At 38.5% G+C, this 19006-nt stretch overlaps 1 protein-coding gene, 1 long non-coding RNA gene and 1 other non-coding gene across 9 annotated transcripts in view; 2 read left to right on the top strand and 1 right to left on the bottom strand.

Annotated features, from left to right (window-relative positions):
* LOC117804407 overlaps positions 1-19006 on the bottom strand; it is a 68405-nt gene that overhangs the window by 38313 nt on the left and 11086 nt on the right. The gene's annotated exons all lie outside the window — the stretch shown is intronic.
* The window catches only part of HERC6 (HECT and RLD domain containing E3 ubiquitin protein ligase family member 6), a 58231-nt gene that overhangs the window by 28199 nt on the left and 11026 nt on the right, over positions 1-19006 (top strand). For 3 of the 7 annotated variants that reach the window (XM_034671534.1, XM_019806094.2, XM_034671532.1), the window contains exons 12-17: positions 6725-6914; positions 9380-9522; positions 12087-12197; positions 12518-12625; positions 15781-15939; positions 18672-18815. In XM_034671534.1, the coding sequence (XP_034527425.1) occupies positions 6725-6914; positions 9380-9522; positions 12087-12197; positions 12518-12625; positions 15781-15939; positions 18672-18815 (855 nt within the window). The remainder of the gene's footprint in view (positions 1-6724; positions 6915-9379; positions 9523-12086; positions 12198-12517; positions 12626-15780; positions 15940-18671; positions 18816-19006) is intronic. The other 4 variants (XM_034671538.1, XM_034671537.1, XM_034671536.1 and 1 more) reach the window with 2 other exon arrangements.
* On the top strand, positions 16066-16138 carry TRNAK-CUU. Its single transcript has one exon. It is a non-coding gene; the product is annotated as a tRNA-Lys (tRNA).

Below are 19006 nucleotides of genomic sequence, written 5' to 3'. Positions count from 1 at the left end.
ACCATGCAATACGTGCCCTCCTTACTACCCATCACCAGTCTATCCCATTCCCCCACCCCCTCCCCTCTGAAGTCTTCAGTTTGTTTCTCATAGTCCATAGTCTCTCATGTTTCATTCCCCCTTCTGATTACCCCCCTTTTCTTTATCCCTTTCTTCCCCTACCGATCATCCTAGTTCTTATGTTCCATAGATGAGAGAAATCATATGATAATTGTCTTTCTCTGCTTGACTTATTTCACTTAGCATTATCTCCTCCAGTGCCGTCCATGTTGCAGCAAATGTTGAGAATTCGTTCTTTCTGATAGCTGAGTAATATTCCATTGTATATATGGACCACAGCTTCTTAATCCAGTCATCTGTTGAAGGGCATCTCGGCTCCTTCCATGATTTGGCTATTGTGGACAATGCAGCTATGAACATTGGGGTGCATATGGCCCTTCTCTTTACTACGTCTGTATCTTTGGGGTAAACACCCAGTAGTGCAATGGCTGGGTCATAGGGTAGTTCAATTTTTAACTTTTTAAGGGACCTCCACACTGTTTTCCAGAGTGGCTGTACCAACTTGCATTCCCACCAACAATGTAGGAGGGATCCCCTTTCTCCACATCCTCTCCAACAATTGTTGTTTCTTGCCTTGTCTATCTTTGCCATTCTAACTGGCGTAAGGTGGTATCTCAGTGTGGTTTTGATTTGAATTTCCCTGATGGCTAATGATTTTGAACATTTTTTCATGTGTCTGTTAGCCATTTGTATGTCTTCATTGGAAAAGTGTCTGTTCATATCTTCTGCCCATTTTATGATTTGTTTATTTGTTTCTCGTGTATTGAGTTTGAGAAGTTCTTTGTAGATCTTGGATACCAGTCCTTTATCTGTGGTGTCCTTTGCAAATATATTCTCCCATTCCGTGGGCTGTCTCTTAGTTTTTTTGACTGTTTCCTTGGCTGTGCAGAAGCTCTTTATCCTGATAAAGTCCCATAAGTTCATTTTATCTTTTATTTCTCTTGCCTTTGGAGATGTGTCGTGAAAAAGGTTGCTCTGGCCGATGTCATAGAAGTTGTTGCCTATGTTCTCCTCTAGAATTTTGATGGATTCCTGTCTCACATTGAGGTCTTTCATCCATTTGGAGTTTATTTTTGTGTATGGTGTGAGAGAGTGGTCAAGTTTCATTCTTTTGCATGTAGCTGTCCAATTTTCCCAGCACCATTTATTGAAGAGACTGTCTTTTTTCCACCGGATGTTTTTTCCTGCTTTATCAAAGATTAGTTGCCCAAAGAGCCGAGGGTCCATTTCTGGGTTCTCTATTCTGTTCCATTGGTCGATGTGTCTGTTTTTGTGCCAGTACCATGCTGTCTTTGTGATCACAGCTTTGTAGTACAGCTCGAAATCCGGCATTGTGATGCCCCCAGCTTTGTTTTTCCTTTTCAACAGTTCCTTGGAGATTCGGGGCCTTTTCTGGTTCCATACAAATTTAAGGACTATTTGTTCCAGTTCTTTGAAAAATGTCCTCGGTATTTTGATCGGGATAGCATTGAAAGTGTAGATTGCTCTGGGTAGTATGGACATTTTAACTATGTTAATTCTTCCAATCCATGAGCATGGAATATTTTTCCATCTTTTTATGTCTTCCTCAATATCTTTCAAAAGTGATCTATAGTTTCTAGGATATAGGTCCTTTACGTCTCTGGTTAAGTTAATTCCAAGGTAACGCATGGTTTTTGGTGTTATTGTAAATGGGATGGATTCCCTAATTTCTCTTTCTTCAGTCTCGTTATTCGTGTATAGAAATGCAACTGATTTCTGGGCATTGATTTTGTATCCTGCCACCTTACTGAATTGTTCTATAACTTCTAATAGTTTGGGAGTGGATTCCTTTGGGTTTTCCATATAGAGTATCATGTCATCTGCAAAGAGAGACAGTTTGACTTCTTCTTTGCCGATTTGGATACCTTTGATCCCTTTTTGTCTTCTGATTGCTGTTGCAAGGACTTCTAGTACTATGTTGAATAATAGTGGCGAGAGTGGGCATCCTTGTCGTGTTCCTGATCTTAAGGGAAAGGCTTCCAGCTTTTCCCCATTGAGAATAATGCTTGCAGTAGGCTTTTCATAGATGGCTTTTATGAGATTGAGAAATGTACCCTCTATTCCTACACTCTGAAGGGTTTTAATCAGGAAAGGATGCTGTATTTTGTCAAATGCTTTTTCTGCATCAATTGAGAGGATCATATGGTTCTTGAGTCTTTTCTTGTTGATATGATGTATCACATTGATTGATTTGCGAGTGTTGAACCATGCTTGCATCCCAGGTATGAATCCCACTTGGTCATGATGGATAATCCTTTTAATGTACTGTTGGATTCTATTAGCAAGGATCTTGTTGAGGATTTTGGCATCCATATTCATTAGAGAAATCGGTCTGTAATTCTCCTTTTTGAGGGGGTCTTTGCCTGGTTTGGGGATCAAGGTAATATTAGCCTCATAGAATGAGTTTGGTAGCTTTCCTTCTGTTTCTATTTTTTGAAATAGCTTTAGGAGAATAGGTATTATTTCTTCTTTGAATGTTTGGTAGAATTCCCCAGGAAAACCGTCTGGGCCTGGAGTTTTATTATTTGGAAGGTTGTTTATCACTGACTCAATTTCTTCATAGTTAATTGGCCTATTTAAGAAATCTATTTCTTCCTGTTTCAGTCTTGGTAGTTTATAGGTTTCCAGGAAGGCCTCCATCTCTTCCAGATTGTTTAGTTTTTTGGCATATAGCTGTTGATAAAAGTTTCTAATAATCCTTGCAATTTCAATGGTGCTGGTCGTGACCTCTCCCTTTTCAGTCATAATTTTAATAATCTCAGTCCTTTCTCTTTGTTTTTGGACAAGTTTTGCCAGTGGTCTATCAATTTTATGGATTCTCTCAAAGAACCAGCTTCTAGTCCTGTTGATCTGCTCTACTGTGGTTCTGGTTTCTAATTGATTGATTTCTGCTCTAATTTTGGTCAACTCCTTCCTTGTCAGTGGGTTAGGCCTGTCCCTGTTGCTGTTCCAGCTTCCTAAGGTGAGAATATAGAAACTGCCTTTTAGATTTTTCTATTCTTTTGAGTGAGGCTTGGATGGCTATGTATTTCCCCCTTAGGACTGCCTTTGCAGTATCCCATAGGTTTTGGACCGTTGTGTTTTCATTCTCGTTGGTCTCATAAATTGTTTAAATTGCTTTTTGATTTCCTGGTTTATCGAGTCATTCTTGAGCAGGATGGTTCTTAGCCTCCAAGTGTTTGAGTTTCTTCCAGGTTTTTCCTTGTGGTTGAGTTCCAATTTCAGAGCGTTGTGGTCTGAGAATATGCAGGGGATAATTTCAATCTTTTGGTATTGGCTGAGACCTGTTTTGTGTCCCAGAGCATGATCTATTCTTGAGAATGTTCCATGGGCATTTGAATAGAATGAGTANAATGAGTATTCTTTGGTTCTGGGGTGTAGTGTTCTATATATATCTATGAGGTCCAACTCGTCTGACTTTTCTTGATTCTAGAGGCTGCTTGCATTCTTTGGCTCATGGTCCCATATCACTGACTTCTGCTTCCGTGGTCACAACCCCTTCTCTGAATTCTGCTCCCTCTTTCAGATGCTGGCACTTTTTAAAGCACATGTTTAAATGCACAGTAAATACAGTATTTTTAGGTGTGATATGAAAAAACAAAGCTTGATAGGTAAATAACCATTAGCAGATACATGAAAATAGCACTAGTTTGGGAAGAGAAGCTTCACCTGGACTGGGGGAACGAAAAGCCGATTCTCTTTTTTGCAATCGATGTCAAATCTAGTTGAGATGAATCTGCTACTGATTCATCCCTTATGCTATTTGGGTCACATTTTCTTTACCTTTTTTATTGGTCTCCTTATTTATGGAGTTCCTCTTTAAGGTCTATTCCAGTTTAGTATTTTGTGATTCTGGGCTGTGTTGGAAAACTTTCACTCTACCAACTCAGGTTCATGTGGTTGCAAACTGACAACAGACTGATGAACACAAGAAAACAAGTTTTATTCCCATGCTTGCAGGGAGCATTCCGATGAAGAGACTCCCCAAAGAGCTAGGGATGAGGACTTATATACCAATTAATAGGGAAAAGGGAGCAGGGGAGAAGAGGCTTCTATGAGAAAATAAATGGACTTCTCAGGGAGACAAATAGGCTTTAGGGGGTCAAATGAAAGATAAGACGTCTTGTGATAATATTTGTTTATGCAGTTTTTTACCCAAGTGCAAGTGGCTGGTCTTTCCCCGGCAGTGAAGCTTGCCCTCCAAGGGCATCCATGGCTGCCTTGCTCCAGGAAGGCCCTGTCTTTAGTCAGATAGGGGAAGATCTGAAGGCTTCTTTCTGCATCAGCTGTATCACACATGCTTTCGGGTTAAAGTCATCTTTATACCATTTTGGGCCCCTACGTTTGAAAGAGAAAGGGGGAGAGTGTTTGTTTTTTTTTTTAAAGATTTTATTTATTTATTCGACAGAGATAGAGACAGCCAACGAGAGAGGGAACACAAGCAGGGGGAGTGGGAGAGGAAAAAGCAGGCTCCTAGCGGAGGAGCCTGATGTGGGGCTCGATCCCATAACGCCGGGATCACGCCCTGAGCTGAAGGCAGACGCTTAACCGCTGTGCCACCCAGGCGCCCCGGAGAGTGTTTTTTAATATGTAGTAGACATGATATTTTTATTTTCAAGATGAAAAAGAATAGATGTTATTGAATATATTTTTATTTTTTATTTTTTTATTTTTTTTAAAAGATTTTATTTATTTATTTGACAGAGATAGAGACAGCCAGAGAGAGAGGGAACACAAGCAGAGGGAGTGGGAGAGGAAGAAGCAGGCTCATAGCAGAGGAGCCTGATGTGGGGCTCGATCCCACAACGCTGGGATCATACCCTGAGCCGAAGGCAGACGCTTAACCGCTGTGCCACCCAGGCGCTCCTGAATATATTTTTAAAATAAATTTATTTAGGTTATATGGGAGTTAACTTGGGGTGCTGTTCCCAGTGTGAGTTCCAAGGAACACTGGTTTCACAGAATACTCCCTGAAAACAGGTTCTAAATGAAACAGCTTTGCAAATGCTGCATACATTATGGAGTCATGATGTACATTAGCAAATCAAAGATTCTGTGATGTCACACACCAAAAGAAATCTAGCTGTTTTAGCTGTTTTTCTCAAAGTTATCTAAATCTGTGACATTATTTTCCCATCTATGTCTACTAGCACTCCATTGAAATCATGTTCTTCTGGACATCTGAGAAAACAGCTTGTAAGAACATTAATGTAATGATAATATATAGTACTTTTATTATTGCATATTATTGACTTTACTTAATCCTTATGACATGTAGAGATAGACACTGTCCTTAAGAGTACCTAAGCTCTATTAAATAGAATAAGTGATGCTAGCTGTTGCAACAAACAACTTTCAAATCTCAGTGGCTTGACACAATGAAGACTTCTTTCCACATCATAGTCCAATGACAGTTGGAGACAGAAGCACATGCGGGGGAGGAAAAATTAATATTTTGCCTCCACCCATCTTAGTTTCATTGGCTGGGGCCCTGCAAATTAGACTGAGGAAAGACAGATTAATAGGAGAAAAATAAACAGAAGTTTATTAATGCATGCATGCTGCATATATACTCAGTGATGAGTAACTACAGGGGTAGTTAGAACTTGCTTATATTGCATCTTAGCAAAGAACAATAATTTTGTAGAGTAGAGACAACACAAAGGAAAAGGACTTTGAGCTTCTAAGGGCGCCAAATTGCGGGAAGGCAAATATCTGGGGATACTGATAATAGATAAGGTCTAGCTTGCAAGTTTGTTTGTGTAGACTCTTTCTCAGTGCCTGCTCATGTCCACTGATTAAGGTTGTTACCCTTCTCCTGGTATAGGAAGTTAGGGGCAAAAGGACACCTTCACAAGGGTAATTTATATTCTGTTTTCAAGTAGATAGAGGGAAGCCAGAGATCTTGTTTTGTACCTGCTTTTTCTCACTTGCCTTCAGCTCAAAATAATCCTCCTGCCAGACTGGCATACTTTTGAGTGGCATAGTCTGTTAGCTTTCCCACCTCTGCACAGGTTCATTGAGGAGTGATCTGGGCTCTTTCTTTCTGGAGTCCGAGGCCATGGGGCCATGAAATCCTCCAGATCTTTTGTATTTGGTTGGTAGATAAGGAAAGAGTATGGAAGGTTCCATGAGAGGTTTTAGGGTCATGCCTGGAAGTGATATACATCACCTTCATTCATATCCTGTTAGCCAGAACGCAATCATATGGCCCCACATAACTGCAGGGAGACTGGAAATGCCATCTTCCCATGAGCCCAGGAGGAAAATGAAACAGAATTAGTGAGGTGAATATATGGCATTATCTCTGCCATGCTAGATTTTAAGTCAGATAGTTCTGGGTATGGATCCTTGATCTGTCAATCTCTAATTGAGTGATGTCCATGATTCACACAGTTTGTACATGTACATGTGATTTCACTTTATTTTCCTCATGCAACCCAATATAAAACAGGGGGGATGACTCTCACATAACACTTTAGGGGTATTCAGGATGCAAGGAATGATGGAGTTTGAACAGTAGGTTTGAGGAATGATTTTTCCACTGGAAAATGGTGGAACAAACCCCTAGTCCCACAGCTTATTTTTCACTATACTTTGTATCTAATGTATGCTGGGCCCTCCCTGATCCTTTCAACCACAGATAACTACATGTCTCAGGGATAATCTGCTCAGAGCTCTTCCGTGTCGTTCTCCACACAGAGAAGCATTATCAGTTTTCCTTCTGCTCCCAGAATGTCCTGTGATGCATGATTCTAGGAACTGGAGGAGCCTGGTGGTTCCATTTGCAGAAGCTGTTTGTAAGATGAGTGACCGATCTTCACGAGTCCTGAGTAAGTTTGATTACTTTTGTCACTTTATCTGTACTCTCAGTAGAGAATCATTAAAGTAAAAGTTGAAGCAAATTTTGGAGAGAGGATGTAAAAATACTTATATGTTTGGGTATATGGTATGTGAATGTTTGAAAAGATTAACCTAATATTATTACAATTGTTATTATTATACAAAGCATGTGTAACAGACTTGGACATGGCTTTGATATCAGAGTTTAATAACCATAGAGGACCCAGTCAAGATAAATCCACACTTTAAAATTTTTTGTTCATGTTTTAAAACTTGAGACATTTTGGGGCGCCTGGGTGGCTCAGTCGTTAAGCGTCTGCCTTCGGCTCAGGGCGTGATCCCGCGTTCTGGGATCGGGCCCCACATCGGGCTCCTCCCCTGGAAGCCTGCTTCTTCCTCTCCCACTCCCCCTGCTTGTGTTCCCTCTCTCGCTGGCTGTCTCTCTCTCTGTCAAATATAAATAAAATCTTTAAAAAAAAAAAAACCAAAACCTTGAGACATTTTAACCCGCAGGGGAGCAAAATCTGCCACCCAAAATGTGTCTCTTTAGCATGTGGATTATTCTAGACTATTTTTAGAAACAGTAGGCTCAGGAAGAACCTTTGACCTTCCCCCTAACTGCCTAAAAGAATTAAGATATAAGACCTGCTCCAGGAAGGGAGCTATTACCATAGGTAACTATGGTATAATATGAATTATTAGGTGTGGTAGACAGGGAGGAGCTTAGCAAAGTCTGTTAAAATTCCTCTCTGTATTCCATTGTTTCCGAATGGCCCAGCAAACATTTGTTTACCAAACATTTACTCTTTTTCATCTTCCTGTGAATTGTCTTCCTTCCTTTTGAAGACTCAGACTCCTACCCTCTTCTCCTTAACTCTGCATGGCATCTAAGCCACCCTCTGGGCCTCATATTCTTCTAGAGCCCTTATACATACAAAATTAAATTTGATTTTCTGTTAATCTGTCTCATATCAATTTAATTCTTAGACCAGCCAAAAGAAACTTGAAGGATAGTTCCTCTGCAACAGATCAGTGATAAAAAACAAATGATAGGGGCACCTGAGTGGCTCAGTCGTTAAGCGTCTGCCCTCAACTCAGGGCGTGATCCCAGGGTCCTGGGATCAAGCCCTACATCGGGCTCCTCCACTGGGAGCCTGCTTCTTCCTCTCCCACTCCCCCTGCTTGTGTTCCCTCTCTCACTGGCTGTCTCTCTCTCTGTCAAATAAATAAATAAAATCTTAAAAAAACAAAAAAAAACAAATGTTAAACTTTGTGTTCTTATTTATTTTATTCAATACTATGGAATTTCCTTTTACAGTTTTAAGCTAATGTTCAAGGTCCAAAGCTTTAAAGGTACAAAGCATATATATAATGAAATATAGTTCCCTTCCCAGAAAGCAGTTACAGAATATGGTTTTTTGTGTAAACTTTGAAAGATAGGTATTTAAAAAAAATAGAGACATACAGTCTTTCTTTTTCTCTTTTTTTAGTGGTAGCACACCCTTCACATTTTTTGGCAACTTCCTTTTTCCCACTCAACAGTATATTGCAAAGATATGTTTGTTCTGTTACAGGAACTGCCTGGTTCTATTTAATGGCTTATTAGTATTCTATTGGGAGGATATACTATAAATAGCTGTTTCTAAGTTTTTGCTATTATAATAGCACTAACATGCATTTCTTTATATGTATATAAATTTACACAGGGAAAATTCCAGAGAGCAAAATTAGTGGATCAAATTGTATGTGCATTTAAAATTTTGAGACATGTTGCCAAATGACCCTCCACAGAACTTTAAGTGGTCACCATTCACATTGTAGTCTAAGTAAATCGCATGCAGTGCAACATGACAGCCCTGACAAAGGATGTACCAGTTTATACTTCACCAACAAATATGACAGCATCAGCCCATGATCTCAGGGTCCTGGACTGAGCCCTGCACCGGGCTCCCTGCTCAGTGGGGAGCCTGCTTCTTCTGCTCCCTCTGCTGCTTCCCCTGCTTGTGCTCTTTGGCTCTCTCTCACTGTCAAATAAATAAATCTTAAAAAAAAGAAAGAAAGAAAGAAAATGTCCTTGATGACATTGTATGTGTGTATGTGTGGGTTTGTGTGTGTTCTTATGTATGTTTTCAGACTTTTAGATACTCTGTGGAATTTTCAGTTTGAAAATCATGAACTCAGTCAAGTAGTCAGGTATTAATATGAGCTATCGACAAATTTCTTCAGAATCTTAAATTTGAGCTTTTAATTCCAATGATACTTAATCAGGGAAAAACATTTTTTTCACATTTGTGAGTAATAAATGTCTAGGATGATATCATGAGACAAGATATTTTATAGGTTTTGTCATCAGAAATGGAAACTATTATCTGTTTCATACATTAAAGAACCCAGTAGAAAAGGGGATTTTTTTTGGAGGTTGCATATTTCTCATGGCTGATTTTATACCCCTCAGAGCAGTGTTGGGCATCTTTGCAAGAATCTTCTTTCAACAAACTGGTCCAGATGCTTAAAACTGCCATTATCTCTCAGCTGTATCACGGGATTGAAAACAGCCATCTTATAGCTCTTCTAAGAATGATGAAAGAAGTACATAAGGTAAGGGTTCCTCTGAGGGGATATATACACCATTTTACTCAAAATCTCTTAGGTTTTTGCCAATTGGAGTCTTTTGTTTTGTTTCTAAAACAGAAAGAAAATGTTTCATTCAGTCCTTAGTAATTCAAATTTTTGCTTGTTTGCTGACTGGCTAGACTCTAGTCATTGACTACATGTTTTATATATATTACATATTTTATATAATATATATTAGATGCACAAATACTCAAAAATGAGAATGATTCAGCATTTTCAGTAGAGTACACAACATAATCTAGAAGTAATTTAAAGTTAGCATACCAATAAACCTAATGATTGTTGGGGGAGAGGGAGGAGCCAGAGCATTTTCAATAAAAGAGCAGAATTAAATTAGTATTGTTCAATTAAAAGTAATTAGCTAAGATAAGATGATTTTATAAATTGCTGAATGCAACCAAAAGCAATTTCACCACAAAATATCACTTCCAGTAAGAGAAAATACTATGTACAAAAGTTAGTGCTTTTCAGAAGTGTTAATGCACTGATATTTCTAAAGTTGTATATTTCTTTTTACCTAGCTTTATTGAGATATAATTGGCATATAACATTGTGTGAGTTTAAGGTGTGCAACACATTGCTTTGATACACTTACACTTAGTTGGTACACTGACTCATTTTATAACTGGAAATCTGTACTCTTTCACCAATATCTCCTGAATCCCCCCATCCCCCAGCCCCTGAAAACCACCATTCTACTTTTCTGTTTCTGAGTTCAGCTCATGCATACATATTTTTCTTTTTCTGTCTGACTTATTTCACTTAGAATAATGTCCTGCAAGTCCATTCTACCCATGTTGTCACAAATGGCAGGATTTCCTTCTGTCTCATGGCTGAATAATATTTAGGGTATATATGCATCTTCTTTATCCACTCATCCATCCAGGATGCTTAAGTTGTTTCCCTGTCTTGGCTTTTGTACAAAATGCTGCATTGAACATGGGGGCGCAGATATCTCTTTGAGACAATGACTTCATTTCCACTGAAATGAATATATTTATTCAGATGAATATTTTTTTGAAGATACCCAGAAGTGGGATTGCTGGATCATATGCTGGTTCTATTTTTAATTTCTTGAGGAACCTCCATACTGTTTTCCATAGTGGCTGCACCAATTAACACCCCCGAGTGTACAAGGGCTCCATTTTCTCTATATCCTTGTCAACACTTATCTCTTGTCTTTCTGATGATATTCTAACAAGTATGAGGTGATATCTCATTGAGTAGCTTTGGGTTGCATTTCCCTGATGATTAGGGATGTTGAGCATCTTATCATGTACCTGTTGGCCATCTGTATGTCTTCTCTGGAAAAACATCTATCCAGTTTTTCTGCCCATTTTTATTTTTATTTTATTTTTTTTAAAGATTTTATTTATTTATTCGACAGAGATAGAGACAGCCAGCGAGAGAGGGAACACAAGCAGGGGAGTGGGAGAGAAGAAGCAGGCTCATAGCAGAGGAGCCTGATGTGGGGCTCGATCCCATAACGCCAGGATCACGCCCTGAGCCGAAGGCAGACGCTTAACCGCTGTGCCACTCAGGCGCCCCATCTCTGCCCATTTTTAAATCAGATGTTTTTGTTTTGTTTGCTCAGTGGCATGTGTTCTATCTATATTTTAGATATTAATTCCTTATCAAGTGTATAATTTGCAAATATTTCCCCCCATTTCATAGGTTGTGTTTTCATTTTACTTTCTTAATTTATATTCTTAGATTCTTTATTTCCTGCCTTGTGTCTTTTGGATTAATTTGATTTGATAGAGGCTTATTTAGATCACTGATTTTCCAGAATTTCTTCCTCTAGGAAACCTTCTTGAACCCCTCAAGTCCTTCTCCAGTCAGAAGCTATATCCTTGATGCCTGATTACTTGTTTTTACCTCTTAGGTCCTGAATCATGGGCTGGTAATCTATGCTCATGGGCAGCCTCATGTTTTTGTTATTAAAGTTTTATTGGAACACATCCACACTCCCTTGTTTACATATTGTGAAAGGCTGTTTTCTGCTTCAAAATGGCAGGGCTGAATAGTTGCACCAGAGACTGTATGGTCCCAAGCACAAATATTTACTGTTCGGATTTAAGAAAGAGTCTGCCAATTACTATACTAGACAGTAACCTGTGTGTCAGCAAGGAGAATTTATAGCTTATGTTTTGTTCCACACCTGACATAGTATGTGCTAAATTAATATTCATTAATTAATGGAGAAGGGGCTAAATTTGTCAAAAGTACCTTGGATTTTTATGGTGCTTTTATTTACAAGATCTAGAAATTGTCTCCAGTAAATCTGTGCCCTAAGAATTGGTTTACTAATCTCCACTGCCAACATCTATTATCTTTTACAGTATTTATGAAAATTGGAAAAATTATAGATCAAAAAATGGAAGCTTTATAGAACTCTATTTTATCAATGACAAATGCACTGGGTTTATAGAGCTCTATTCTAATTATCTATATAATAAGCCACATATATAATAGATTGAATCATTTATTAATAGAAAATAAAATTCACAAGTCATGTTTTCTTTAAGGTAAACACAGCTAACTGTCGACTACCAGAAAATACTTTCAACATAAATGAATTCTCCAATTTGTTGCGCCCCTATGAACGGCCAAGATTGTTCTTCAGGGATAACAACCTGGTAAGAGTAACATTTTTATTTCTGAAAATTTCCATACTTTATAGGAGGACACATTAGTAGCTAGGTATCTCATTGATAAATCAAGATTTGAACATTTCTTCATTGCAATGCTGAATTGCTAAATTAGATGATCACTGAAAACTAAAAACATTTTCACTCACAAAACAAATGTATTTCCTTAGAAAGTTTTTCTAGGTAATTTGAATTCTTAAAAACAGACTGCAAAAAGTATAGAGGGAAACAATTTAAAGTGATGAGGTAAAGGAATGAAGTTTTTTTCCTTTGGATTATTAAAACTATTATCTCTTGTTACTTTTTAGATACCTGCAGAAAAGCCCAGTCCCTTTATTTTCAGTGATTTTCCATTTATTTTTAATTTGCTATCCAAAATTCTATTATTACAAGCTGAGTCCCGTTTGAAAATGCTGGTATGTATGCTCTACTTTTTTTTTTTGTATTATGCAAAGTCACAAACATACCCAAAATAGAGATAATGGTGTAATGAGCCCCATCACAAAGTTCCAGTCAAAATCAACATTTTGCCACAATTTCCCCATTGATCACTTTTGTTGGTTTTATGGTTATTACTATTTTAGCTGAAGTATTTTAAAGCAAATTCCAGGCCCAATTTCCTTTCACCTCTCTATACTTCAATGCATTGTTTCTGGTTGTTTCACTCTTATTCATGCCGAGATTCATCAGTGGGTTTGGGTGGTGATCCTATGATTCTTCTGTTGTAATGCTTCCCATCAACGTTGTATTTAATAATTCTATCCATTGTTTTGGTTGAGGTTTGCAAAATGGCGTTATTTCTAATCTTATCATTCCTTCCAAAGTTATTAACTGAATTCTGTAAAGAACTTTTCCTCATCAACCAGGGCCATTGGCTACATTCATACAGGAAAGTAGAATGATGCTTAATCCTTTTTCTTTAATTATTAAATGTTGCCAAAGCACTGTACATAGAGGTTGTACTAATTTACGTTACTACCAGCAATGTACACGCTATAATCAATGCAGTGTTATCAAGCTTTCTGCTCTTTTCCAATTCAACAGGTTAATCATGATATTTTGTCTTAATTTTAATTTGCTTTTCTCGTTATTATATAATGTCTGAGTCCTCACTTTCTTTAGATAATATCCATTGTTTTCCTTCTATGAGCAAATACTGAAATGATCTAGTAACTGCTTTTTCTCTCTCGCGTCCCTCTCCTCCTCTATCCAGTTTTAGTTACTACAGTGATCTTAGTGTTTGGATTTTATATCTGCTTAAGAGCTTGGAGCTAGATATATAAGCTCCATTGGATTTTTTTTTTTTATTCTCAGATAATGCCTATGAGTCAGTCGGTGAGTTTATTCTGTTTTCCATTTACTCTTTTCCTTCTTCTTTTCAGGTAGTCGTATTATTCCCACATAACATTTACATGCTATTTCATCTCTCTTACCACCATCAACGTTAGGTTTCAGTTACGTATTTGAGTGCTAACCCCACTCCCAGACATTATGCTAAAGATTTTCTAAACATGTTTTAATTGCTGAAGCCTGTCTAGGTTATTCCTCAGAAAAGGTTCCTATTATCTATTTATACTTTAAAAACTCATGGGAATAGAAGTCATCATACCCATTACTTTTATTAATAATTTAAAGGATACAGGCCATCTAGGTGAAACATGGAAAAGTCTGGGACATCACATGCAGAAAAGGAGCCACTTCAATTATAAAACATTTCCTTGATACTCTATTAATTATACAGCTTATGTGACATTTCCCAATGATTCATGCCCCATAAATCCATAAATTCCAGCTTTATTTATATTAAGCAACCTAGATGGACAAAGTACATCCTCCTAAAAGCATTCCATAGATAAAGACTCTCCCTCTTGTTACTATTATTAGTGTCTGTCATCGACATGTTTACAAGATTTGAATGGGTCATCTCTTCTTTTGTTTCCCAGCCACCTCCTTTTAAATTTTCCTAACATCCCTGGTAACAGGAGAAATTATGTTTCCTTTAAACAAGTCCTTCCCTCTGTGGTATTTCTTCTACAGCAATGTTCTGTGTAGCAGATATACTCTTAGGGAGGGGTTAGTGAGGGCTGTGTGTAAGGTGGAACCAGGCAGACTGCATATCATGATAGATCGGGAAAGGTTTGAGTAGAGGAAAACTCTCAGTTGTAGCTGTCACGGGTGAAACTAGAAAGGAGACTCCGCAATCCTGACCTCCAAAGGAGAGATTATGGGCATAGTCAAAACTGTGAACTCCAAACTATATTATCAATTCACATGCATAAATGTAGAAAGGGGAAACAAATACATGGAGAATCAGAGTAAAGGAACTGGAAAATAAGATAAAATGCAGGTTTCCTGCCTAATTCTAGGTTGGGACTACAGCAGGCCACATGTAGCTCTCCCTGGTATTGTCAGTGGAAGATGTTGCTGGCCACTCCCTGTCACTCTGAGCCCCGGGTCATGTTGCCCAGCAGTCAGTATTGCTGAAGTGTCCCAGAGTTGCAGACTCCTGGGCCATCAGAGGAGATGAACTATAATCAGGAAGGACCAAAAATGCCACCTGTTCCATCTCCCTACAAACCTGGAACTTCTTTACAATTAACATCTTCGGGAAAAACCAGAAGAATCTAGTGGAATCACGTATAATTTCTCAGGATATAGTAGTGGCAGAGATCTGGGACAGGCTTTCCCAAGCCCAGAGTCACATGCACGCTTCTATGAGATGCTTGGGCAACCACACCCACCCTGGAAACCTGGAACAGAATAGCTATTATCCACCTGTCTTGTCACTATTTGTGGGACAGGTCCCAAAGAGAGCTATACTGGTTTATGAGTCCTAATACTCCTTTTTGTTGTTAGGATATAGCAGAAACCCTAGAGAAGTGTTAAAGTTCAAAGCAAGGCTAGCAAGGCCAACACTGGATTTCTAATCTGAGGGGGTTCAGCAGATATGAGATCCGGACTAGAGTGTAAGGAAATGTTGAAAAGTCAGAAAAGCTAAATGGAAGTACTGTGTAGTGTGACTGAGAGCAAAGTGAAAAGTGAGGCCGCCAGTGGCATATTTTTAGGGCGCTCCCCTACAAATCAGGTAGATGGATCACATTTATTTGAACAACAGTGGATCTTCTCTGAGCAAGTCTTTCCTCTGATCTTTTTCCTACGTTTAACATCATCCTTGAGCTCCTAAACTACCCTTATATTCTTGAAGATTAATGTGCTAAAACTCTGCACCTTAAGACTGATGGTGGATGAATGTCTCAGTGTATTGAATACCACTATTGCCTTTAAGGATCATGTTTACTACAAGTGAGATAGCTTGTAATTACTTAGCTGTACCTCCATGGTGACTAGTCCCATGTATATAATTCCTAGATGCCATGGTTTCACAGATCCTGTGATCTCCTTATCTTCCATAGTGCAGTACAGATATGATGCCCTTTTTTCTCAAATAATTACAATCTGAGTATATATAGCAATAGTAGGCTTAAGTGTATGCTATGCAGACTACATTTATTTGAAATAGTAAACGCTTCCTAGGGTTCCTATGAGATTCCTAAACTATTTCTTTTTTTAGGACTTAAAACAGAAAGTATACCTGGATTTGGGGCAAGTGATTCTGCAATACAACGAATCCCCTACATTTACACTTAGAGTCAGACGAAGTCACCTAATTGAAGATGCTCTGCGTCAGTTAAGCCAAGTTAAAGACACTGACCTCTGTAAAGGATTAGTGGTAAAGTAAAAGTCTCTTTGGACATTTTTACTAATGTGAAAGGGAAACATTTATATAATATAGCAAAGGAAGAGCCTGCTTTCACAACTATAGTTACCAGCTGTATGGTTTCCAGAATTCTAGGGTGCCTGGCTGGCTTAGTTGGTAGAGCACGTGACTCTTGATCTTGAGGTTGTGAGATCGAGCCTCACACTGGGCAAAGAGATTACTTAATAAGTAAAAAATAATAATTCCTTGCTTACCCTTTAGAGAAAAGCTATGGGATGTTTAATTGAATATTGGAATTATGTGTAAACTATTCATTACCTATGGCTACAAAACTGCTGCATAATGAACCATCCTAAAGTTTAATGACTTAAAATGACAATAAATTACTATAGAGATCTGAAATTCAGCCAAGGATCTGCTAATTTAGATTGAATTCACTTGGGTGGATTTGTAGTTTTTTGTCTGCACTCGTTTACATGTTTGGGAGTTGGCTAGGAACTGGCTGATCTAGGCTAGATTAAGCTTGGCTGGGGCAGTTTGGCTCTGCTTCCTGTGCTTTTCATCTTCCTGGGACCGGCAAGCAGCGCCAAAGGTATAAGATAGCAAGTCCAATCACACAACTAACATGGCTTTAGTCAAAGCAAGTTACATGGCTGAACCCAAGTCAAGGGATGATGAAATATACTCAGCCTCTTTAATGAGAGCAACTACAAAGTCACACACAACAGACATGGATCAAGGAGTTTATAAAGCATTTGAGCTATTAATGCAATCAACAAGCAGCAGGTAGAAGATAGTGTTCCTACATTTTAGCTCTAGTTTTAGTCATAGAGTATCCCCTATATTAGTTCTAATCCTAGTCATCTATCACTTTATCCTTTGTGGGTACCTGTAGGGTGTTTACTGTGTTTATCTCAGATCATTTGCCCTATTGAGGCCATAGAATTATGAGTAACTCTTTAGGTAAAAGCTGGACTCTGTCCAGAAGGGAGAGGATTTTCCTGACATCAGCCATGAGAGGGAGACTTAGGTTCTCAGAGAAGAAACCAGAACCTAGAGGTTGGGCTCAGGCAAAAGATGGATATTTCCCACCCTGGGACTAAATGGAAAACAAACTACTTTATAAGCCAGTATTTGTAGTTGTATATTTCCTTCTGGATCTACTTTCTTTTAAATCTTGATTATGAGGAAATCAATAGAAAATTATTCTGCCCACAGGAGATGACAAAGAGGTAGGAAGGTGAACTTCAAGGTAGATCCAATCAAAATATAGTCTCTGAATAAGGCAAAGTTGTCAAAGCAAATTATGTGTGGGTCCTGACCACAGTGAAGGCAGACTTGCTGGTTTAAGTGAGCAGAAATTGGAAAAGTGGAAGTAAACTAATTTGTTATTGGGATATCAAGATGGAATGTAAAGATGGGCCCTTGGAGATGAGATGATGGTCTGTGGCCAAGGAGTCAGGTGATCGGTGGCAGAGATAAGATCTTCCAGGCAAAGAAAGGGGAAAGAGAATGCTTAGTGGGGCTTAGTGATGCTTATATTAAAAATAAATAAATAAAAAGCTGGTTATGCATCCACCTCTTCATTTTGGCTCAGTTGTGATCTCAGGGTCATGGGAATGAGCCCCGCATTGGGCTCCACACTAAGCAGGGAGTCTGCTTAGGACTCTTTCTTCTCTCCCTCTGCCTTTCCCTCCCTGTGCTCTCTCTCTCTCTCTAAAAAATAATGAATAAAAAGAAAATCTTTAAAAATAAGTAAATAAAAAGATAAAAAAGAAATTGGCCAGGAAAGGAAGTAGAAAGTAGTTAGAAAGGTAGGAGGAAAACTGGGATAGTATTGGCCACAAAGACCCAAGGTAGATTTTAGAGAAGGACAGTTCCTGCAGTATAACTTTTAACAAATCTAGAACAGTTTTGGCTTCTCAAACTTCATACTTGGGTTGGTTAAGCTACCATACATGTTCAGTGTGAATAGTGTTTAACTTGGAAATATTGTAAAAAAAAAATAATTTTTTTCAAAAATATTTTTAAAAAATAAATAAGGGGCTCCTGGCTGGCTCAGTCAGTTGGTAGAGCATGCAACTCTTGATCTCAGGGTTGTGAGTTTGAGCCCCATGTTGGGTGTACAGATTCCTTAAAACTAAAATATTTACAAAAATTAAATTAAATTAAAAAGTAAATAATAGTAGAACTGAAGAAAGAAAAAGAAAAGGACAGTTCTTAATGACTTCCTACATAAGAGCTATGGGCAGTCTGCTCTGATGGTTCCTTCAGAGGTGCTAAAGCCAGGGGGACTGGGAGGGTAGTTTATCAGAAGTTCTAATGAGGGAAGAGGCAGGAGAAGCCAAATAGCTGTTGACTGGAGCCAAAGTTGTAAAGTCTGAATGATGAGATGAAGATAGACAGTAAGACAGAAGAACCAAGGACCTGAAGCACATCAAAATGTGGTTCAAGACTCTGGTCAACATAATTGGTGAATGTTAAGTCTTGCTAGAATCCCTCTTCACTTGGTTCATGTGGCAGTGTAAAGGACTCACTCATACACACTAATCTGACAATGAACAAGTTCACGGCATCCGCTGCTCAGCAGAAAATTGAGGGAGAACAGATTGCAGTGAGGTGTGGGATTGAAGGGGTATGGGATTCCAGGAATCTTGATGACCGTGGGAGGTTTGAAACTTTTCCCCAAAGATCAAGGCATTGTATTTTAAATCGGAGCCTGTGAATGTGTTCTTTTTCCTCAGACTGAATTTATTAAAGAAATTTATTCTGGGGGGTACGGGGTAATATCCGAGTTCTTCTACTGTATATTTGAAGAGATGACCAAGACAGAATATGGAATGTTCATATATCCTGAAGAGGGTTCCTACATGTGGTTTCCTGTCAGTGTAAGTCTTTTATTTTCTTACAGTTTTTCAGAACAGAAAAAGTATACCATATACTGCAACATGAAAACCATAATAATTATGTAAAACCACGTCATATAGAGAGCCTTGCTACTCAAGATAAGGTCCACAGAACAACAGAACAGCAGCTCTAGCAGCACTTGGCGGCTATGAGAAAGCAGAATCTCAGGTCC

The sequence above is a fragment of the Ailuropoda melanoleuca genome, chromosome 11 (assembly GCF_002007445.2).
Source record: "Ailuropoda melanoleuca isolate Jingjing chromosome 11, ASM200744v2, whole genome shotgun sequence".
Classification (NCBI taxonomy): Eukaryota; Metazoa; Chordata; class Mammalia; order Carnivora; family Ursidae; genus Ailuropoda; species Ailuropoda melanoleuca.
This window is presented reverse-complemented; position numbering and strand designations above follow the sequence as displayed.